The sequence below is a fragment of the Pseudophryne corroboree genome, chromosome 1, assembly GCF_028390025.1.
Source record: "Pseudophryne corroboree isolate aPseCor3 chromosome 1, aPseCor3.hap2, whole genome shotgun sequence".
Classification (NCBI taxonomy): Eukaryota; Metazoa; Chordata; class Amphibia; order Anura; family Myobatrachidae; genus Pseudophryne; species Pseudophryne corroboree.
The window spans coordinates 159,180,783-159,205,448 of NC_086444.1; the positions used below are offsets into that span (position 1 = coordinate 159,180,783).

The 24,666-nt window shown below is 45.5% G+C and overlaps 1 protein-coding gene across 4 annotated transcripts in view; it reads left to right on the forward strand.

Moving 5' to 3' along the window:
- Positions 1 to 219: 219 nt before the first annotated feature.
- The window catches only part of CERT1 (ceramide transporter 1), a 298,892-nt gene continuing 274,445 nt past the window's right edge, over positions 220 to 24,666 (forward strand). For 2 of the 4 annotated variants that reach the window (XM_063963825.1, XM_063963826.1), the window contains exons 1-2: positions 220 to 545; positions 5,535 to 5,669. In XM_063963825.1, coding sequence (XP_063819895.1) covers positions 450 to 545; positions 5,535 to 5,669 — 231 coding nt within the window. In that variant the 5' untranslated portion in view covers positions 220 to 449. Of the gene's footprint in view, positions 546 to 1,259; positions 1,335 to 5,534; positions 5,670 to 23,402; positions 23,427 to 24,666 lie in introns of those variants that run through there. The other 2 variants (XM_063963827.1, XM_063963828.1) reach the window with 2 other exon arrangements.

Below are 24,666 nucleotides of genomic sequence, written 5' to 3' on the forward strand. Positions count from 1 at the left end.
ACATATGGCAGTTTTCCACTTGAAACCCCACAGGACACTGGCAACGTAAGGTTTCTGTCTGAGGTGGGAATGGTGCCAGTACACAATATGGCCGCACCTGTCCACCTTCCCGGCCGGAACACATACTGATTCAGACGTTCGATCCGTGGGCGGAGACTCGTGACATTACTATAGCTCACAGTGACTGGGTGGGCGTGGCAATGTGTAAATATGCCAGCACCCCTGATAGACGCCTTGCACACAGGCTAGTGACGTCGACAGAATAACATGGCTGCTGTGTGAGCTGGGTACTTGGCTGCTGCGATCCCGTCGTTTGTGTTTATTTACATCCGGGAACTGTCTGGACTCAGGAGTGGGCGCAGCGCGGTAGCAGCAGCAGCAATAGGTCTCGGCGGACGAAGAGCTCTCCCGTAGCGGTAGGTGACGTGTGGAGTCTCGGGCTCCCGCTGATGTCGGATAACCAGAGCTGGAACTCCTCGGGCTCAGAGGAAGACCTGGAGACCGAGCCCGGGCCACCCGTGGAGCTCTGCGGAGTCCTCTCTAAGGTGGGTCCGCTGATGGGAGTTGATTCTCATTTACAGGGACGTGAAGGGTTTCCTCAGGCGCTTATCCAGGTGGAGGAACCTGTGACTCTACAGATGCCTGAGTGCCGGAGGACTGCAAGTCCCAGCATGCACTTCCAGCATCTGTATGACAGGGCATGACGGGAGTGACTGGTTGTCTGTGTGTGTGTGTATATATATATATATATAACATATATAACATATTTGCTGGTCCCATTACTGCACCTCACTGGTGCGGGACTTGTCCTCCTCTGTATCTGTACAGTGCTACTGAGGTGAAGGCTTGCCCAATAGCCAAGGGATATGCTCCCACTTATTGCCTTGGACCACATCACCTACAATAATACTTGTCTTGTACCCAATTTATTCCACATGGTCTTAGTGGTTCTATTTATATCTGAATTCTCTGTGCTGATAGATATATAATAATGTGTAGTTACTGTGTTGGCAAATATTGTATCTGGTACAAAAAAATAAGTTAGTTACTTGGCTGTCCCATACTGTGTGACAGTGATGTCCTTGTTTTTGGTCTCCCCGATGTAAATAATGAAACAGCCAATGTCATCCCGTTTTGTACCAAAGTGGATGAAGTTGTTGCAAAGTAACAAGTGTGTCCTGTCTCTGTATCTATCACAGTCTAGCTGTTATTAAAGAATCACGTTCCAAGTACAAACATCTTGCAGTCATTGATGTAGTATCATTCAGCAGAGCAATATATACAGGGCAGGATATATCTTCTGTTGGTGTATGGACAATGGATGCTTATATACAGTATGCTTTAATCTTAACAGAACTAATGTTTTTTTATTTTTCCCCTCCCCTTTTATTTATGTTTCTGATTTTATTTTGTGTTACTGTTGGTTGCAAGTTATTTCACTCTGTTTAGTAATAAGTGTGTGTGTAAAGAATGTAGTGGGTCACATGCTTTTGTCGCCTTCCCCTTCTACAGTTGGAAATAATCAAACGTCCTATTAGAAGTCTTAGGAATTTCTTCACTTGGGTGTGTCTGTAATAGAAGCTCCTCATTACACAGCAGTTACCCTATCTGAACATTGTGTTAGAATTTTGTACACCTCAGCTAATGCAATCCTGTCAGATCGTGGCAGAGATTGAGCATTTCATTGACTAATTTCTGCAAGGGAGTTGCAGTAATATCACCTAAGCACCCAGGTCTAGTTTTGTATATCCTGTTGACTGTTTACCAACTGTCCAGGAATACTGACGTTGATTAGTAAAGTCAGTTTTGTAAGACCTGCCCTGGCTAGCTAGCATAAGCTTGTTCAAGTGACCTTTGCACAGTGAGTTGGAAATGATTTCTCACATTAATTTCCTTTTCAGCGACTGGCATTGTTGTGGTTTAGTTCTAGTGTGTAATGTACTGTACAATCTGTGCATTATGAGCTAATTGCAGTGTTACAGGTCTGCGGAACAGTGAATTTGATGTATTTTGCAGGATATTTGTGTATAACAGTGGTAGGTGAGGATCCCCAGGAAGTGGTCACTTCCTTCCTGGCTGGTGCCTCCTAATCTATTCCACCTGATTACTTGCCCAATAATGCTGGACATGTTTACTCAACTTCCATCTCTCCCGTGTTTTTTCTTTTAATATATATATATATATATATATATATATATATATATATATATATATATATATATATATATATATATATATATATATATATATATATATATATAATTTATTTATTATTATTTTTTTTTTGTGTGTTCAGCAGCCTTTTTCTTCTGAAGGCTTTTATTGGATTTCTATTTTACGTTTTTGGCTACAGGCTTGCTTTTGCTACACTCGAACTTCAGCCGGGTTGCTTTCCCGGTCATGAGCTTAGATTTGTCCAATTCCTACCCCCTTCCCAACAAAAACTGTGCTGTACCTGGATTTATGAACACCGTTCCAACCCAGTTCAGAGCCCTTTTACACTGCATGTTCAGTACTGAATACATTCGAAACCCATTTATATTGGGGTAAACCCCTTTCACTGCACCTGTGTGCAGCGGCATGTGCAAGTGCATATACGCTGGCTGATACAGACAGCGACGAGTGGGGGTAGAGCGGGGACCATGCTACATTCGGCTGCATGGCATCGCTAGCGACAGCCTCAGATCTTTTTGCATGTACAGAACATCTGAGACTGTCGCTAGCGACCTGTGGGTACGCGCATGGTCATTATTCTTATGGAAATTGCAATACCCCCCCCCCCCGCCTTAATGGTTTGCTTTTAATCCATTATAAACAAAAAGCACTAAAGGGAGATAATACTGTACCTCAGAAAATACTTCTCCATTCTCCAGACTGAGGAAGATCTGGTATTGTTGGAACATAGTATACGCTCTACAGCTGATGAATGGCAGTGTTAGTCTGTTGGTGATATGGTCCAAAGTCTTAGAGGATACATGGTTCCATCCGAAATGACTAGTTATATCCCGGAGGCATCTACTTTGTGCTTCAGAGGATGTAGCCAGAATGGAACAATGTTGCTTGTTTGATAGCAATCTACAGAAGAAACTATTACTAATTTGTTAAACCATTTTTAATTAGATCATTATCAAAAAAACAAGGTACGTTGTTGGACCAAAGGAAAGCTTATAGTAAGACATGTGACTCTTTGGGGGGAATTCAATTGTTTAGACGTGAGACTGGGTGCTATTAAAGTGATTGCAGATTGCGGTGCTATAATCAATTGTTCCCCTTTATTGCGCCCATATTAGTCAGGTTTAGCCGCGTAAAGCGGCAGGACCAAACGAATAGGCACAATGCAAAAAGTACCATTTGGGTGCCCAGATGGGTCACTTTTTGCTTATTTTAGCTTGCTACCCCCGGGGGTAGTGAGCTGAAATTAAGTTCTCGTGCCCGTTGCCAGCAACATTTGAATAGCTGCCGGTGCGTGCGGGGACCCGCAAAAACAATTGAATCTCGCCCTTTGTGTTTGTACACATCAGGCGATATTCAATTCTTCCTGCCCCCGTTCGAACCAGCTGGCAGCTATTGAATTGTTTCTATCGACGGGCGCGATATCATAATTTTAGCTTGCACCCCCAGGGGTGGCAAGCTAACGTGTGAAAAGTGACCTTTTGGGCGCCCAAACGGGACTTTTTGAGATTGCAACTATTTTTTTAGTTTTGGTTTAGATGCTTTACGTGGCTACATCCGACTACGATGGGCGTAATAACGGGGGACAACTGAATCGCTCCGCGTTCTCCCGTTGCTTTAGATGGGAGATCAGGCGTGATATATATCAGTTGAATATCACACTACTTCACCTACCTCCTTTTTTGCTCATCTCTGAATGTCTTCTAGCAGTGGAAGAGCATGTATTTTTGTATGTGCTAATTACTGCTGAGTGGCTGACTGAAAGTGTGCTTTCTGAAAGCTGTATGAAGTGTGGGTTTTTAGAAGGGGAGATGTTGCCCATAGCAACCAATTCAGATTCTACTTATTTATCTAGCACCTTCTAGAATCTGGTTGTTAGTGGTAACATATCTACTTCTAAAAACCTGCACTTAAGTAAATATTCCCCCTAGACTGAAAATTCTGAGGGTCTGGAGTTCCTATGGCCCATACACACGGTGATATTCGGCCTATGCCCGACACTCTCTATGCGATAGGGGCTAGGTCGGCACATAGTCAGTATCGCAAGCACACTCGTTATGTGCTTGCGATTTTGGCTAAATGACAATTTTGACTATCTCTTCTATAGAGCGAGACTGTGCAGGCAAGTCAATTTTGACTATCTCTATTCTTGCGATGCCGACCGTGCATCGGCATTGAATCGGGATCGCAAGGTGACTTTCACCTTGCGATCTGCACTACCTTTTCTTACGATTTTGACTATATAATCAATCGTAAGAAAAAATTTCACCGTGTGTACACACCATTAGATTTATCACAATACTGTTGTAATCCCTGTTGTACTAAAACAGCAGAGAGGTTAATGAGATGTTTGGGGGCTATATTAACTGGGAACATCTCCAATTAGTGATTGCCCTTTTGGTTAAAATTATCTTTAAACTGCAGATCACATAGCTACCTCAGTTATAGAGAGCACTGCTCACAATAACTTATGTTCTAGAGGGGAAAAGTTGTGGTTATGTAGGGGGGGAATTCAATTGTTGCTCCGTTCGGAAGTGCTGAGTTGAGGGGAGACGCATTTTGTGCTTGCAGCCCGCTCTACTGACATGCTGAAAATGTGCAAAGGTGACTTTTTGTAGGCACCTGAACGGCACTTTTTGCGATCGCGCCCATTAGTTTAGTCTGGGTTTGCTGCTTTACACCGCTAAATCTGACACTAATGAGCTTGATAAATGGCACGAATTGAATATCGCCCCTGCAATCTCCTGTCACTTTAGACAGGAGATCTGCACAAATGCCAATCGAATTTCCCCCTTAAAGGTTTGTTATTGCAGAGGGTGGTGTGTTAAGAGATGGGTGGCAGCCTTGAGAAGATGACTTTCAGTAACCGTTTATGTGCAGTACTTAAGCTGGGGTACATGTTAGATGACCTGTGTACCCAGCTGATGGTAGATGCTATGTGATGATATATTGTGTGGCCTGTACACATTGCACAATCTGAAGGACCACACAATATATTTTGCCCCCGCTGCATCCAAATGTATGGGGTCATCGGCGACATCTTCAGCTTGGGCTGCATGTGCAGCAACTTTGAAGATGTGACAAATGGCCTGTGGGAGTGCGCAGTAGTGCGTGCACGTGATTTTTCTCTTTCTTATCCATCGGCAATTGGGCAATCATTCAAAAATGTGACTGTGTGTCCCCAGCTGTTTAGAGACGCTGCATTTATGAAGATGGCTGACTCGTGGCTACGATCGCTTTCTGACTTGTTGAATACATGCAGCTTAGCGTGTCTTTTCCTTCCGCTTATCTGTTGATCATTGTTCTTGTGTGCAAACTTCACTGATTTTTATCTACCTTTTTTATTTCATTTTTTTGTGTAGTGGACCAACTATATACATGGATGGCAGGATAGATGGGTTGTTCTGAAAAACAACACCTTGAGCTACTATAAATCGGAGGATGAAACTGAATATGGCTGCAGAGGATCCATCTGTCTCAGCAAGGCTGTTATCACGGTAAGCTTCACTTATCCTAATCTTTATGTATGCGTGTGTAAGCACCTGCTCTGTTCCTTATTCTAGTAGGAATTGTTACCTGTTGTACTTTGTCATTTTAAAAAATATATACCGGAATTTGGAGAGTGCTTAAAGACTGAAATAATGCTTTCTATGAATCCAGTTGTATCTAATTAAAGAGATTAACTGAATATGTAGAAATGTTGGATTTACAAACAAATTTTCTGCATTTTACATGGAAAAATTATCCTCTAGACCAGGGGTTCTCCATTCCAGTCCTCCAGTACCCCCAACAGGTCATGTGGATTACTTAATCATGCACAGGTGACTTAAGCTATTTATCCCACCTATTTGCACAGGCTGAAATGCTTTAAACATAACCTATTGGGGGTACTATTGAGGGTTGCGGTTGAGAACCATTATTGTAATTGCTCTGTGTCGCACAGCTGCTGATGCTGTGTAGCTGATATGATATACTGGAATACATTGCTGACATGCTGTGATCAGGATTTATTTGGGATGGGCTATGTGTGTGTGTGTGTGTGTGTGTGTGTGTGAAATATATATTTATATTCTTCCTAGGATGTGAGAGGACACATCTGTAGATCAGATAGAAGATCTCAGAACTTCCAGTGCCTCCTTTTAGTTGGGCCTATAGCAAGAACAAAATTACTTAAGCAGTCTGTTTCCTCGAAAGCTATAGATTAAAGAAAGTGAGTCTTTCATCTTACCTGTAATACAACTCTATATAAAACCTCACATTCTGCTTTAATATCCAGAGGGCACTGTTTTTTTTTGGGGGGGGACTTGGGACAGCTTGTGTAATTATTTTCAGCAACCTGGTTAGAATAATCTATCTCATACAATCCATACCTGAGGGGAAGACATGGATCTTACAAGGCAGAATTACGATGATTGGACAAGGGCAGACGTATCTTAATGCCTGAAATGTAAATGGTGTTATCATTAAAACCATTACCCCAGTGGATCCCAAACTTTCTTGAATCATGTCACCCTAAAAAGCCTTTTCCCTTTTTTTTTTTTTTTTTTATTTGCGTGGCACCTTTAAGGCCAAACACTACATTGAGAAATACGGTTAATTGTGCGTACCTGTCAATATTTTGTTCAGTCGTGTGGTGATAGACAGGGTTGTCCACCTATGATTGACGGCCACCAGCACTGGTTTTGCCTATCACTTTGACCATAAATTAATTTGTTCCTGGACCACCATCCTGTGACACCCCTACAAGTGTCCCGCCGCACAGCAGAATTCCACAGCTTCAGGTTTGGGAACCACTGTATTATCTTTTTAAATGTTGTGCTCAAACATACTGTGAAGCAGAGATAAATCCCATAGTCTGAATGTATCCAAGCCAACATCTGATAGATCACAGCCAGTAGTGCAGATTGCATTTTGTGAGCCAATGAACTCTTAAGGCCCCCATCCACTAGTGAGACCTGCCTGAAATGAAAGTCTGATCTGATTTTACCCCGACCTTCCCGGGAGTCTTGCTATTCATTCCTGCAAATATTCATGGCAGCCATGACGATTTGCGACCCCGATCCGAGGAGCACGGGAACGTGCCTTGGATCGGAGGAAAATTACATGGGATGGATGAATCTGATAAAAATTGGTCATATTGCACTAGTGGATGGGGGCCTTTAGGTTTAAAGAAATGTAATTGAAAATCAGTGTTTGCTGATGTTTTACTCAGACTTGTTGGATGTAAAAATGATTCACCTAAAACAATAAAAAAACAAACTATCTTTAAGAAACATTGTGGAAACCTGTATGTTTACTGGCAGCTAATGTTAGTACCTGACCAGTATTGTCACGCTAGGTACTCTGCAATGAACTAGTCCTATCAATCTGTGCACTGATCGATTTGGCGTCACTAGACTTTGGTGCCCATCTACAGAAACCTGCAAAGTAGAAATAAATTTCTAAGAGTTTATCCTTGCATGCTAGGTGATAACACGTGTTTTACCTGCCCTCTATAGACAGGTGGTAGCAAAATTCTGATAAGGAGTTGCATGGGTACAGTATTCTTTGTATGTGTGTGTGTGTATGTATATGATTATAAGATGCATGGCAGATACACATTAAACCTAGTGGGCATGTGTGCAGTATATTATGTGTGATACAGTTGCCAGGTTTTAATTTTTGATACTTTGTGATAGTGTAGGGACTGCATGAAGGTGGGGTACCTTGGCGAGCGGTTTGCAGGCTTCTGTGCATTGGCCAATTCACTAACTAAACCCCCATCATTTATATATTGATGCTGTGAGGATAAGTGAGCTTGCTATGGTGAGTGCTGAACTTTTCTGTTTGTGTGTGTGTGTGTGTGTGTGTGTGTATATATATATATATATATATATATATATATATATTCTCAAAAAAAAATGAAGGGAACACTAAAATAACACATCCTAGATCTGAATGAATGAAATATTCTTATTAAATACTTTTTTCTTTACATAGTTGAATGTGCTGACAACAAAATAACACAAAAATTATCAATGGAAATCAAATGTATTAACCCATGGAGGTCTGGATTTGGAGTCGCACTCAAAATTAAAGTGGAAAAACACACTACAGGCTGATCCAACTTTGATGTAATGTCCTTAAAACAAGTCAAAATGAGGCTCAGTAGTGTGTGTGTGTGGCCTCCACGTGCCTGTATGACCTCCCTACAACGCCTGGGCATGCTCCTGATGAGGTGGCGGATGGTCTCCTGAGGGATCTCCTCCCAGACCTGGATTAAAGCTTCTGCCAACTCCTGGACAGTCTGTGGTGCAACGTGGCGTTGGTGGATGGAGCGAGACATGATGTCCCAGATGTGATCAATTGGATTCGGGTCTGGGGAACGGGCGGGCCAGTCCATAGCATCAATGCCTTCGTCTTGCAGGAACTGCTGACACACTCCAGCCACATGAGGTCTAGCATTGTCTTGCATTAGGAGAAACCCAGGGCTAACCGCACCAGCATATGGTCTCACAAGGGGTCTGAGGATCTCATCTTGGTACCTAATGGCAGTCAGGCTACCTCTGGCGAGCACATGGAGGGCTGTGCGGCCCCCCAAAGAAATGCCACCCCACACCATTACTGACCCACTGCCAAACCGGTCATGCTGGAGGATGTTGCAGGCAGCAGAATGTTCTCATTGGTGTCTCCAGACTCTGTCACGTCTGTCACATGTGCTCAGTGAGAACCTGCTTTCATCTGTGAAGAGCACAGGGCGCCAGTGGCGAATTTGCCAATCTTGGTGTTCTCTGGCAAATGCCAAACGTCCTGCACGGTGTTGGGCTGTAAGCACAACCCCCACCTGTGGACGTCGGGCCCTCATACCACCCTCATGGAGTCTGTTTCTGATCGTTTGAGTAGACACATGCACATTTGTGGCTTGCTGGAGGTCATTTTGCAGGGCTCTGGCAGTGCTCCTCCTGTTCCTCCTTGCACAAAGGCGGAGGTAGCGGTCCTGCTGGGTTGTGGCCCTCCTACGGCCTCCTCCACGTCTTCTGATGTACTGGCCTGTCTCCTGGTAGCGCCTCCATGCTCTGGACACTACGCTGACACACAGCAAACCTTCTTGCCACAGCTCGCATTGATGTGCCATCCTGGATGAACTGCACTACCTGAGCCACTTGTGTGGGTTGTAGACTCCGTCTCATGCTACCACTAGAGTGAAAGCACCGCCAGCTTTCAAAAGTGACCAAAACATCAGCCAGAAAGCATAGGAGCTGAGAAGTTGTATGTGGTCACCACCTGCAGAATAACTCCTTTATTGGGGGTGTCTTGCTAATTGCCTATAATTTCCACCTGTTGTCTATTCCATTTGCACAACAGCATGTGAAATTGTCAATCAGTGTTGCTTCCTAAGTGAACAGTTTGATTACACAGAAGTGTGATTGACTTGGAGTTACATTGTGTTGTTTAAGTGTTCCCTTTATTTTTTTGAGCTATATATGTATGTGTGTGTGTATATATATATATATATATATATATATATATATATATATATATATATATATATATATATATATATATATATATATATATATATATATATATATATATATATATATATATATAATTATATTTACTTACTTACTAGATGGAGTATGGTTGATGAACTATGTTCTGTAAGATACTTTGGAACCTAGCTGGTGACTGATGCATTAGAGGAGTGTAAGACTATAGTAGAGCAATGACCAATCATGGTGCACTTACTTTCTATTATAGATTGGTACACAGTAGTACTGATTGGTATTTGGAAGCCCATACCCATCATCTAGGCAACAGGCTTGCAAAAGCTCTTCATGAAGTGCGAGGTTGGTGTACAGCAGCTGCCACAGACTCCTGCCTTTTGGATTCTTTGCTCTGCACTTTCTCATGACCACTTCAGTAACACAAATATATCTCTCCCCTCATTTAATAACCTGTCACCATTGTTCCAAGTTTTACTTTTTTGCTTTCAGTGTTCCAATAGATTGCCATCTCTTTCTCTTCTAACAAAAGTGGGTGGACAGCACTGTTTATACAGTGATGTCTCTACGCAGCACCATGCCCTGACCTTGAACAGAGCTCCAATCTCTGCTTTTCTCCTGATTAAATAACATACAGGCTTTAGCTTGAAGGTCCTCCTGCAAAATACTCTCCTATAGTTACAGAATTCCCTATTTTACTTAGATTTTTGGGCAGCCATGATCAAAAGTGGTCCCCTTTGTCAGGGATAATCAACATGCTGTCCTCCAGCTTCTGTGGAACTGCACATCCCAGCATGCCCTGGCACAGTTTTAGCAGACTATGGCAGTGCATGTTGGGATGTGCAGTTCCACAGAAGCTAGAGGGTCTTTTATACTGTTGTTTTTTTGGGGGGAATTTGAAGCCACTCTTAGCCTGTGAAATGTGTACTTTCATTTCCATTGAAGGACAGTTTCATTCTGCGTAGAAAGCAGTGGATCCTAAAAAGAAATCTATTGTGCGTCCACAGATAATGTTTCCATGCTCATGACATGCCTCTTGTGTAATTAGTTATGCTAGGGTGAGCATTTGGATCAGAGAAAAATACATATATACAGCAGCACATACATATATTGGCCAGTTTGGAATTTTTTTTTTTTTTGTCCCGCTCACTGCAAATGACACAAGTCTACCTCACCTGTTGCTTTCCTAGTGGGGTATATATGTTTTCTGACATACTATCATGCTACTGTCTTTTTTTCTTTTAGCCAGAAAAGCTCTGTTTTCTTGCGTTCCAGCAGTGACATCAGTGGGCGGAGAGCATTTGAGTTTCCCGTTCATTGGAATTAGTAGCAATGTCAGCCTTAGGACTCCTCACTCTGGCTGGAGCAGTAGTGCATACCCCATGTGATTCAAGTAATGAATGAAGGATGTAACTGGTTGTGTTAATGCGTATAATAATCAAATAAGCTGCTTTCTGAACAGAGGTACAAAGATTGTCGCTTCTGTAGGAGAAAACTAGGCCGCTCATATGCATATAATATAATCATTCTTAGGGCTGTGGAGTGTCACATGAGGACCATCTGACTTAGATCAATATGAATTTTCTTTCATAACAAAGATAAGACCCATGAGGATGACTTACTCCCTTGTGAAATTCTTTGCGTTTCCAGAATGCTGCTATATATATATATATATATATATATATATATATATATATATATATATATATATATATATATATATATATATATATATATATATATATATATATATATATATATTTTTTTGGGGGGGGGGGGGGGGATTTACAAAGTACCTGCTGGCCAGGCCAGCAGCTACTTTTTGTTTTCTTCTGTAAATAGTACATAGAGCTCTCAGTCACTGACTCCTGGCGTCACATTGTTCATCCCTGTATTCGTAAAAGTCACATGGAGAAGTGTAATTACGCAATTGTCATAGGGCGGACACCTAATTAGCATACACACAATTTTTTACTAGTATTACCCTCTTTTGTACTTATTGATGGCAATCACATCTCACAAATCAGATTTGTTTTGTGACGGACTATGTTTAGAAAGGTCCGCAGGTGTGGATTCTGGTTCTGTAGTACCCTGAAAATTGTCTAAAGCTAGCTATGAGCAAGTGGGTGGCTACTGTTCAAGACTTCTCACTGCATTGCCCCTACAGTAGTATGCAAAAGTTGTAAATTTAAAAGTCCCTATTTATTTCTGTAGACCAGCGGGGTGATTCAAATGTGTTTTTTTTTTTTGGGCACCCAAAGGCCCCTCCCTCACATAATCTCTGTAAAGCATGCTGGTATGTGGATGTTTGATGTAGGGGAGATCTACTGCACACAGATGACCTCATAGATGTAGCTGAATATATCTGATGCTTGAGTGTGGTCTATAGTGTGTTTGGTGATTCAAATGAATTATCCCAATTACAAGCGAAAACCTTTATCCAAACAGCTAGCAGGTTCCAGTACCCCCTGTGTAGATGGCTCCAGATGATTACTCGGTGTATCGTTCTGGTGCCTGAAGGGAAGCTTATGGCTAAACAGTTGTAGACAGATTTTAAATGGTATATGCTATTTGCAGGTTAATACTTTAAGCAGTTTGGCCAGTAAATACAAATGTACCCAGTGCAGATTCCTTGCTAGATTGTTGCCTTTTTTTTTTTTTTTTTCCTTCTTCAAGAGAAAACACTGTAGTGAAACTGACCTAACTGCAGTGTCCGACTGGGGCATGAAGGGCCCACCTGGAAAATGCTGATGTATGGCCCATGTTAGGGGGTGTGGCTAAGGTTGCCACCTCATCCCTTTAATTCTGGACACATAAATTACACAGGTTCTGTGGCTGATTAAAACCAGGTGAAATGGAGTCTTGAAGCCAGCAACAGAACCTGTGTAATTGATGTGTCCAGAATTAAAGGGATGAGGTGGCAACCCTAGGTGTGGCCAGTCTTCAGAGGGGTGTGGCCAGCCACAATATTTGTTTGCCTAACCATTAGAGTGCATAGCATTGGTCCCTTGATAAATACATTAAACACTGATAGTTCATTCAGGGTAATGTGCCAGATTCATAACGGGAATGCACTGTAGAAAATATCCCATAGTCATGTGCAGTATACTGCACATATGTATGATGTAAAATTCAAGAGCACAGTCTTGAAGGAGGAGGTGTGGAGCCCACCAGGGATAAACCCCCTACCCATACCCCCCCCCCCCCCCCGTACCCCTGTGGGTCAGTCCAACCCTGCCTAACGAAGCAGCAGTCGTCAAATGATCTAATTCTAAATTGGTGAATGGTACTACTTTTCCACCTCTTCTTACATCCTAGAGGATGCTGGGGTCCACATTAGTACCATGGGGTATAGACAGGTCCACTAGGAGCCACTGGCACTTTAAGAGTTTGAGAGTGTGGACTGGCTCCTCCCTCTATGCCCCTCCTACCAGACGCAGTTTAAAAAATGTGCCTGGAGGAGCCGGTCACAGCTAGGGGAGCTCCTAGAGCTTCTTTAGTTTGTTTAGGCACAGGGAGGCTGCTGGCAACGGCCCCCCTGCTTGGGAAGGGGGGGGCGCAGGGCAGCCCTGAGGGGTCTGAGCCACTGTCTCCGCTGACAGAACACTGAGCTCCTGAGTGTGCTGATCGTTAGCTGCTCCAGGCGACCGCTCACTCCCGCAGCATGCTGCCACCCCCTTACAGAGCCAGAAGACTTCGGTGGCGAGTGAGTTACCGGCCCCCCTGGCAAGCGGGGAGCCAGTGTGAAGGTGGCGGCAACAGGGTAGGGGACTGTGTCTGACATTTCCCTGTGTTTCTGTGTGTGGGTGTTTAATATCTCCCATAGCCATGTCTAGGGACTCTGTCATATGCTGCAGAAGATGTTTCCTCTCTCAGGAGGGATCCATTCCATGTACACAGGATTGTAATGCTTGCTCTCAGATCCCTATTGTTGAGCCTGAGTGTTTAACTTCTATCAAAGGAATAATCTCTCAGATCTCTACTAGGGTATACCGTGTACTAGGTAATACGGAGACTGAAACTCAGGTGTAGAAGAAATGCTAAGGGCGCGCAGCTCATGATTGAGGCCTTTAGAGATGTGTTAAACCTTAATGACACGCCACCTGAGCAGTTTGAGGAGGCTTCCTTAACTGACCATAAGAAAGCCTAGCTAACCTTACCTGCGTATAAAGAATTAAACCCTATATTTGAAAAAACCTGGGAAATTCCAGATCCCAAAAAGGGTTCTGGTTGCTTTTCCTTTCCCTGAGGAGGCTAGGAAAATATGGGAAACCCCACTCATTGTTGACGCATCTGTCTCCAGACTGTCTGAAAAGGTGGTTTTTACCTGTACCCGGATCTACTGTGTTAAAAGAACCGGCTGATCTTAAGATTGACACTACGCTCAAATCCATTTACACTGCTTCAGGAGTGGCGTTAAGGCCTGTGCATGGATTTCTAAAGGCATAGTAAAGTGGTCGGGCACATTACTAGAGGATTTGGATATAATAGATAGGAGTGACATTGAATTGTTTTTACGTAACATACAGGATTCTGCGGGGTTCATGGTGGAATCCATGAAAGACCTGGGTACGCTGACTTCACAGATATCTTCCATGTCAGTCTCAACCCACAGGGGACTCTGACTACGCCAATGGTCTGCAGATGCGGAATCCAGGAGAAGTGTGGAGAACCTACCCTACACAGGTAAGGCTCTATTTGGGGAAGCGTTAGATGCGTGGATTTCCACGGCTACTGTGGGTAAGTCGCCTTTCCTTCCCTCTGCTACACCTTCTACGATGAAACCATTTTCTTCAGCTGTGCCGCAGTCCTTTCGGACCACTAAGGGGAAAAAAAGTGCAAACCTCCTACCACTTTCTTTAGAAGTGGTCATGCAAAATCCAAAAGGCATGCACCCACAGGCTCCCAGGACCAGAGACCTGCTTCTGGTTCCTCAAAATCCACAGCATGACTGTGGACCACAAAGCCTGGAGGACGGGCTGGTGGGTGCGAGACTCAGAAGTTTCAGACACGTCTGGGTGTCGTCCGGCCTGGATCCCTGGGTACAGGATATTGTGTCCCAGGGGTACAGACTGGAGTTTCAAGAACTGCCGCCTCACCAATTCTTCAAATCAGGCTTGCCAGCTTTGCTGACAGACAGGGCTATCCTACAGGAAGCCATCCTAAAATTTGGAAAGTCACAGGTCATTGTCCCAGTTCCACCTAATATGCAAAACAAGGATTATTATTCAAACCTTTTCGTGGTCTTGAAACCGGATGGTTCAGTCAGACCAATTTTGAACTTGAATTCGTTGAACCCATACCTGAAGGTGTTCAAATTCAAAATGTAGTCTCTCCGAGAAGTGATTTCAGGTCTGGAAGAGGGAGAGTTTCTGGTATCCCTGGATATCAAGGATGCGTACTTCCACATTCTGATTTGTCTGCCGCACCAGGCTTATCTCAGATTTCCACTGTTACAGTCACTATCAATTTCAGGCACTGCCATTCGGCCTCTCCACAGCTCCGAGGGTGTTCACCAAGGTGATGGCAGAGATGTTGGTTCTCCTCCGCAGACAGGGGGTGAACATAATCCCATATCTGGACAATCTGCTGATGAAAGCATCGTCCTGGAAGACGTTGTTGCAGTCCATTGTTCTTACGACTCATCTGCTCAGGGAGCACGGTTGGATCCTGAACCTTCCAAAATCACATTTGGAACCGACAAGGAGGTTGTCCTTTCTGGGAATGATCCTTGACACGGAAGTGCAGAGGGTGTTTCTGCCAGAGGAGAAAGCGTTGGTGATTCAAACAATGGTCCGGGACGTCCTGAAGCCAGCCCGGGTATCTGTTCATCAGTGCATTCGCCTTCTGGGGAAGATGGTGGCCTCTTACGAGGCTCTGCAGTACGGAAGGTTTCATGCTCTGCCCTTCCAACTGGATCTACTGGAAGAGTGGTCGGGATCTCATCTGTACATGAACCAGAGAATACGTCTATCGCCGAAAGCCAGGATTTCACTCCTCTGGTGGCTGCAACTACCTCACCTTCTGGAAGGCCGCAGGTTCGGGATTCAGGACTGGATCCTTCTAACCACGGATGCAAGCCTCCGGGGTTGGGGCGCAGTCACTCGGGGAAACCTTCAAAGGAAGGTGGTCAAGTCTGAAATCCAGCCCTCCAATAAACATTCTGGAACTAAGAGCTGTCTACAACGGTCTTCTCCAAGTGGACCATCTTCTGCGAGATCGAGCCATTCAAGTGCAGTCGGACAATGTAACGATGGGGGCCTACATAAACCGACAGGGCAGAACGAAGAGCAGAGCTGCAATGTCAGAGGTAACCAGAATCATTCTCTGGGCAGAAAAATGCGCGTTGGCGCTGTCTGCGATTTTCATTCCGGGAGTAGACCACTGGGAAGCGGACTTCCTCAGCAGACACTATCTACATCCAGGAGAGTGGGGACTCCATCTGTAGGTGTTCACGGAGGTAGCAGATCTTTTTGGGGTACCTCAGATAGACATGATGGCCTCTTGTCTCAGCAAGAAGCTTTGGAGGTATTGTTCCAGGTCAAGGGACCTGCAAGCCGTGGCTGTGGATGCCCTAGTAACTCCATGGGTGTTCCAGTCGATGTACGTGTTTCCTCCACTTCCAATCATTCCAAGAGTTCTAAAACTCATAAGGAGAACAAGAGTTCAGGCAATCCTCATTGCTCCAGACTGGCCAAGAAGGGCTTGGTACGCGGGTCTTCTGGATCTACTGCTGGAAGAGCCGAGGCCTCTTCCTTTTTCAGGAGGATCTGCTGCAGCAGGGGCAGTTCACTTATCAAGACTTACCGCGGCTACGTTTGACGGCATGGAGGTTGAACGCCAGTTATTAGCTCAGAAGGGCATTCCGAACCAGGTTATTCCTACCCTGATACAGGCTAGGAAAGGAGTAACGTCTAAACATTACCATTTGTGTTTAGGAAAAAATATGTATCTGGTGTGAATTCAAGAAGTTTCAACTGGGACTGTTTCTCCTCTTCCTGCAAGCTGGCGTGGATATGGGCCTGAGGTTGGGATCCGTTAAGGTCCAGATTTCGGCCCTATCCATTTTTTCCAGAAACAATTGGCTTCCCTACCTGAGGTTCAGACTTTCTTGAAAGGGGTTCTTTTCATCCAGCCTCCCTTTGTGCCGCCTACGGCGCCCTGGGATCTTAACGTGGTGTTACAGTTCCTCCAATCGGTTTGGTTCGAACCTCTACCGGAGGTTGAGGTCAAGTTTCTCACGTGAAGGCTGTCATTTTGATGTCCTTAGCTTCTGCTAGACGTGTATCTGAGCTGGGGGCTTTGTCTTGTAAGAGCCCCTACTTGATCTTCCGTGAAAATAGAGCTAAGCTCCAGACACGTCAGCAGTTCCTTCCGAAGGTTGTGTCTGCATTTCATATCAACCAACCTATTGTGGTGCCAGTTGCTACGACTCCTCAAAGTCCTTGGATGTTGTAAGGGCTCTGAAAATCTATGTGAAGAGAACTGCTCGTCACAGAAGATCGGACTCTGTATGTCCTGTATGATCCCAAGAAACTTGGGTGTCCTGCTTCTAAGCAGATGATCTCTCGCTGGATCAGGTTCACTATCCAGCATGCATATTCTACATCAGGCTTGCCGTGTACTACGTCTGTTAAGGCCCACTCTACTCATAAGGTGGGTTCTTCCTGGGCGGCTGCCTGGGGTGTCTCTCTGCTTTACAATTTTGCCGAGCGGCTACTTGGTCTGGGTCGTACATGTTTGCAAAGTTCTACATGTTCGATACTTTGACAAAACTTCAGGTCCTCAGAGGCCAATCGGTTCTGCAGGAGCCTCTGCGCTCTCCCTCCCGTTCTGGGAGCTTTGGTACATCCCCATGGTACTAATGTGGACCCCAGCATCCTCTAGGACGTAAGAGAAAATAGGATTTTAATTACCTACCGGTAAATCCTTTTCTCGTAGTCCGTAGAGGATGCTGGGCGCCCGCCCAGTGCTTCGTGATCCTGCAGTGGTTACTTAGTTCTTGGTTAAGTACTGTTTTGTTACTTGGTTAAGTAATAATGTTCAGCAGTTGCTGATTTCTCAAGCTGGTTAGCTTGGTTTGCCGTGTGTGTGAGAGTGAGTGAGCTGGTGTAAATCTCTCCACTATCTGTGTAATATCCTTCTCTCGAAGTTGTCCGTCTCCTCGGGCACAGTTTCTAGACTGAGTCTGGTAGGAGGGGTATAGAGGGAGGAGCCAGCCCACACTATTAAACTCTTAAAGTGCCAGTGGCTCCTAGTGGACCCGTCTATACCCCATGGTACAAATGTGGATCCCAGCATCCTCTACGGCCTACGAGAAAAGGATTTACCGGTAGGTAATTTAAAATCCTATTTTTGTTATTTGACTGAGGTGGGTGTTTGTGTGGTGGGGGATTCATAATCAGCCCCAGTGTATCCTTAAATATGTAAAAGTATAAAAATGTCAGCATTTTGTGAGGACTATAGAATTACAGTTGTAATACTTTACTGCTGACCGTGTGGCAGCTGCTTGTCGTCATGCTGCCATGGTGATGGTCCTGTTTTCTGTGGGGGCCATGAGCTTTAGCTCCATCTGCCTTATTGCTAATCTGGCCCTACATATACGCCACCATTCTCTAATTATGGCATATCTTTGACTTGGTGCCGTAAAACAGCAGATCCGCTTACGTTCAATCTTATTTATAAGGGGTCGTACCCGTACCTTGCCTGTATCATTCACAATCCATAATGCTGGGTAAAATAGAATAAGGTTTTATGGTAATCCCTGTGATAGCGCCATAATATTTAAAATTGCATCAGTGATCACACTGAGCAAAAAAATAAAAATAAAAGTGTGGGTCCCTGGGACCCCTCACTTTAAAATATTGGGGTCCTGCTCAATTGTTTCTGTGTCCCATCACAATTTATGCTTTATAGGCAGCAGTTGGAGTAGAGCTGGCGGTTGAGGCAGAGAACACTTGGGGAAGGGAGGGGTACAGAGGGTTAAGGGCAGGCAGTGCTGGGGGTATACAGTGTTTGCAAAAACGCGCTATAGCGCGTATTTTACCCCAAAATGGAGGATGGGGACTCGCTTTTTAATAATGGGAGGGTCCCCGGGGACGCTGTCCGCTGGGATGCACTCTGGCGCTTGCTCTGACGTTACTGGTCAGATGTGCGCGTCAGGTGGCTGCTGCTAGGCAGACAGAGACTGTAACACGCTCCCGCTGAGAGGAGTAAGGGAGCTTACATAATCATGCCGCCGACCATGGGAAGCCGCAGCGCGGCTCTCCGGGGAGTGGTTTTGTGAGAGCCGGAGCCGCCGCCGGGTGACATTACCCGGCAGTGATTAAGTTTGCCGGACCCGCCACCAGGGGACAGATCCCTGCAGTGCAGAAATTGAGGATGCAGGTAGGGCGCTGGGACAGTGGGGAAGAAGTGTGCGGTGCTGGTGCCAGTGTGCAGGGCCAGGCAGAAATAGCAGCATGCCAATGCCCCCTTCACATTGTCTGCCCCTTCTCCAGCCCAGTGTCCCCCAGCATTACTGACCCTGCCAGCAGCGCGTTTCCCCCTTCCCTCCCCAACCAGTCCACTGTGCCATCCCACTGCTCTCCCATCTAGAACCCCCAATCAGTCCAGACACACTGATTCTCCCCCCCCAACCCAGTGTCACACCCCTATCTCACCTCCACCTTCCAACCCTGCTCAGTGCCTCCCCATTCATAGTGTCCCCCCATACAGCCCAGTCTCCCCCACCATCTCATGGACTCCCTCATCCCAGTCTCCCCTGCCCCCTCAGCAAGAACCCCACCAGCCAGTCCCATTACAGTGCCCCCTCATTCATTCCAGTGTACTCCCTTCTACTGCTTAAGGGCCCTACACATTTAAAGATCCGCCCCGAGCTGCCTGGCGGCGGGGGTGGCAGTGATGGGGTGAGTGAAGTTTCCTCACTCCCTCTGTCACCTGGCTCCATAGAAGTGCAGGCAAATATGGACGAGATCGTCCATATTGGCCTGCATGCACAAGAGAAGGGGCACCAGAGATGAACGAGCGCGGGGCCGCGCATCGTTCATCGCTTGTGCCTCCACACTGAAAGATATGAATGGTATCTCGTTCATTAATGAACGTGATCGTTTGTATCTTTGTCAGATCGACGAGTGTGTAGGACCTCTTGGTATGACGTGCTCTGCCTGGCGCAGTGTGTGTATGACGTGCTCTGCCTGGCGCAGTGTGTGTATGACGTGCTCTGCCTGGCGCAGTGTGAATTGGTACTATTATGTGGTCACGCCCCTTCCCCATGAAGCCACACCCCCAATTTTTAGCAGTGCGGCTTCGGCGCGCAGTCCTTGCTTCCATGCTTTGGAATATGGGAGGGGGAGCACCTATTCACTTTCTGCTGGAGGGCACCAAAGTGTCTAGTTACAGCTCTGGTGCAGGGTGTCCTGTATGCTACACAGCGCAGCAGCATTGTCACCCCCTCCTCCCCCTTGCAAAACTTTTTAGTGTCCAAATCAAGTCTGTTTTTTTTTATTTGAATCATTAATAAGATTAATAAGAGCCTTCATTCCGATGGGACCCAGAAAAGGATAGGTAGGACCCCAATTTTTAAGTGAGGGGTCCCCGGGACCCACTTTTTTTTTTTTTTTTTTTTTTTTTCTGGCTCCGCGTGATCACTGGGTATACAAGGGGTAAGAGCAGGCAGCAGTTGGGGCACAACTGGGGGAAGGTAACAGTTTGAGTGCTGTGAGCAGGTAGCAGTTGAGGTAGAGGGAGATGAGGGCATGCAGTAGTTGGGGTAGGGAGGGGTATGAACGGCAGTACTGGGGCAATGCTGTTGGTAAGAATGGTATGGGTAGCTACTGGGGGCAGTACTAGGGATAGGGGTTGATTGCAGCTGGGGCAGTGCTGGGGGCAAGGAGTTGGTTCGTGGGAAAACAGTACTGGGGCAGTGCTGGGGTAGCAAGGGGAGTAAGATTGTGGGGTGTGAAAGTACACTGCTTTGTAATTATACCAGTGTGTCATGGTGAAAGGTCGTTTTCTATTGCTGCTGTAACTGGCGATAGAAAACCAGAGACAGTGATGTGATTGGGAGATAGTGATGTAGGGGAGAGGCAGTGGGTGATGAGGATAGTGGGAGATGGAGAATCGGTGGGTGACAGGTAGAGACAGAGGGTGATAGTGAAAGACGGTGGGTGACGCCAGGGAGTAGTTGCAGGCGGAGGCAGTGGTGACATAGAGGATGACAGAGGAGTGAGGTGACAAGTAGAGATGGTAGAAGATGGAGAGGCAGTGGGTCACAGGAAAGGGTGACTGGGGAAAGAGGGTGATGGGGAGAGATAGTAGGAGACAGAGAGGCAGTGGGTGACAGTGTCGCGTCTCCTCTATGCGTGCACAGATGAAGCCTGGGCATACGCTCCAGCTGCTTCCATTGCGATGGTTATGGGACAGACCTAGAAGAGGAGTGCTAGCTGTTGAGAATCTGGTAAGGGACCCGGGGTAGGGGGGCCAGACGGAGCGGTGAGGGTGGAGCCATAATAGAGCAGGGGTACGGGGGAAGGGCAAGTTGGGGCAGACATTTGGTGATGGGGCAAAAATGCAGAACGTCCCTAAATAATAATTAGAACACTCTGGGGATAACTATGGTACCACTGCCTGCTACAATGTCTCACCTGGTGAGTGCACCCCCAAGGCCCCAGCATCCTCAGCTCATCCACTTACACCAGATGCAGCAGGTGAGACTTCCTCCAGTTCTCCCAGAGGCATTCATACTGCCTACTCATAGTCCTCTCACTCCGCACCCCGCAGAATCAGACTGAGCAGCAGCACTCCCAGCCGCACAGACTGTGTCAGTGTACACTGGGTTGGAGCAGAGGGCGGCTACACAGCAGGACACCAGTCTCCCAGTGCAGTCACTCCAGAGTTGAAGTTATATTGTGATATTTGTGCAGGGAGTTCATATAAATCTAATCCAGAGTGCGACCTCTGTGCCCCTCCAGCAGCAGGCCGCCTGTAACTCCAGGAGCATGAAGAGCAGCCTGATGTGGCCCAGGGGTGGGAGGGGGGAGTTGAGGGATGCAGTCTGCAAGCTATTTTACTGTGTAGACTAGTGCAGAGATTTCATTACTCCAGGGAAGAGGGAGACAACGGGAGGGTTAGAGAAGAGGGACATTAAATTGTATTCTGGTCTGCCGCACAGGATGGAGGGGGCGGGGCTGGAGCTTGCAGTCCTCTCTGTAAATGATCACACGCTGTTTCTACTGTATGTCTAAAGCTATGTGTGGACACCATTAGACTGCACTAGGGCACCAGGTTGCCGCAACCCTGTAAGTGCGCTGTGTCACTGCGCACAGTTTGAGAAACCCTGTCCTGGAACACATACCTTTGTGCCCTCCCCTGAAGCCACCAGTGCTGGTCGTGGTGCATATTCAGTACAATGGGTTAGCCTGTGCACTGCCGCTCAGTTCCTGGTGCAAGGTAGCCTCTGTTTTCTTAAACAGCACGGGAGTCCGTCCTGCAGCTGGCACAGAGCACGCTGCTGACTGCAAAAGCCAGCAAATCCTGTTACCCGGAGCCCGTGGAGGAGGATGCCCAAATGCACATTGAAGCTGGCGGCCATGGAGGGAAAGACAAAGGTCTCAGGGCAGGGCCAGGGCGCGATTGAATGGGGAGATGGGAGACGCTGCCGGCCCGGCAATGATTGGCTGTGAAGACAGGGGACGCTGCGGCGGTGATTGGTTGAGACAGAGAATGCTGCCGGCGGTGATTGGTTGGGGAGTCGAGCACGTCCTGCAGGACCCGCTCATGTTTCAAAATGGAGTCCCTCACTGCCTATTTTTGCGATCACTGCTGCATTCAGATACTTGACATGTCAGTTTACCTTGGTGTGTGTGATGGTGGCTCCTTGTTCTTGTGTCCCTTTCTCATTTCTTTGCACGATCTTTGTGCACTTTAGTCTAATACAGAGCATACACTGGTGGCATTCTTGTCACACATGCACTGGGAAAAAGCAATAGAATACTGGAAAGCCGATGTGGCCTTTTACACTGGTCTCGGTGTTGCAAGTTTCCATATTTTACTACACGTTGTGTTGCCCGTACAGTTTTGTGTGATGTACACAAATGTGAGTAGGTGTGACGTGGCTGCTAAGGAACATGACTCTTGTGACATTAAAGGAAGACATTACGACAGCTGCATGCATTTCTTCTATTAACACTGCTTTGTCACATGTTTTGGGAACAGCGTGGTTTTTGCAACTATCATGCTGCTTCCTCTTACATTTTGTAAAACACTGTTGAAAATGACAGAAATGTGTGTGGTAAGTCTAGCTCTGGCTGGTGCAATACTGGAGTTTTCTTAGAGCATGCTGGGACTTTGCAGCTGCGGGCCACAGGGTACCTGACAGTGCATAGTACCACTTGCAGGTTGCTTTGTTGCCCGCTGCAGATCTATACGTTGCTAAGATCTGTTACATAAACTGTTTCCCTACTACTGTTGATCCTGGTTTAATATCAGACAGTTGACCTTAGGTATGTCTATGGTATCTGGGTGGTAGGTCAGCATGGATTAGGTCGACCTCTACTGGTCGACATAGAAAAATGGTCAACACCGTAAAATGGTTGACATTACTTTAAAAAAATAAAATAAAAATGTATTAGCGTTTTCATACTTTTACCATCCACGTGGACTACGATTGGGAATAGTAACCTGTCCGGCGCATGCAAAGGAATGCAGTGCACTAATTAAAGTTCCTGGTCATGTTAAGCAAAAAACACCAAAGAGTTCAACATGCAACAGGTAGGCATGATATTTTTGAAAATATATATATATATATATATATATATATATATATATATATATATATATATATATATATATATATATATATATATATATATATATATATATATATTTTTTTTTTTTACATTTTGTAACCTTTTTTTCCATGTTGACCCATTAATCCATAAACGTGTATATAGACTATATGCAGAAAGTCATTCTGCGAGCAAATATAATACAATCCTGAAGCTTGACAGGTAAGTCGGGTTGTCTGATAAGCACGTGTTCCTGTGTTGGGTTATGCTATTTGATATTAAGCTTTTACTGCCCCTGACATTTAAATATTGCATTGCCTGGTACAGATGTGTCCTCTTACATCCTTGTTGCAGTCATGCTAATAGCCCTTGAAGTTGTGTTATGCCGTGGCGGGACTTGTTAGCGCCGAGCATGGTTTTGTGTGGTGGTTTTTTTATATTTTTGTTTCCGAGAAAATGCGTCTTAGATGCAAAGTAATAGGACGCACAATCACCTTCTGCCGATTAAAATGATATGCAGCATGTCTATATTCTGTGTAGTTGCGGCTCTGTCTGCATCCAAAATGCCACGTTAGTGTTATCCATGAAAACAGTAGCATAGCATTTTGTATGCAAATAGTCACCCTAAGAATATAGGCATGCTGCGTATCATTTTAATTAGCAGAAGCTGCTTGTGAGTCCAATTACATTGCGTCTAAGATGCATTTTCACCTATAATTCGCAAAAATTTATGCTCGTCACTACCAAGTCACGCAGCACTCGCGTGTTATATGTGATGCACAGAGCAAATATCTAGGAGGACACATCTGTACCATACAACAGATTAACAATGAGAGGGTGACCTGGTTACTGGAGACCTTCAGTTTTGTCACAGCTAACGGTTTTGTGATTTACATAAATGTAGATATCTTAAGTGTTCCGTTTCATTCCATTTAACAAACAAGAGCGGTTTAATGTTTATTGCAGGCTACTGCTGTAATAGGTTAACGTGCGCTGTGCAGATCTGTTTTGGTGGTAGCTATTCTTTAATCTGAAGCAGAGGTTTTAATAAGTTGCTCATGTAAATATTTGCTTAGGCAGCTTGGAAGAGAAGTGTTGCTATTGTGTTGTGCCCCTGAATGCTATGCTGTAACTGCTGATTCCAAGCCTATGAAAGCTTGACACCATGCCCTCATTGTGACTTCAAAAGGAAGGCAGACTGCCAGTTCTGTCATCGCTGGAGC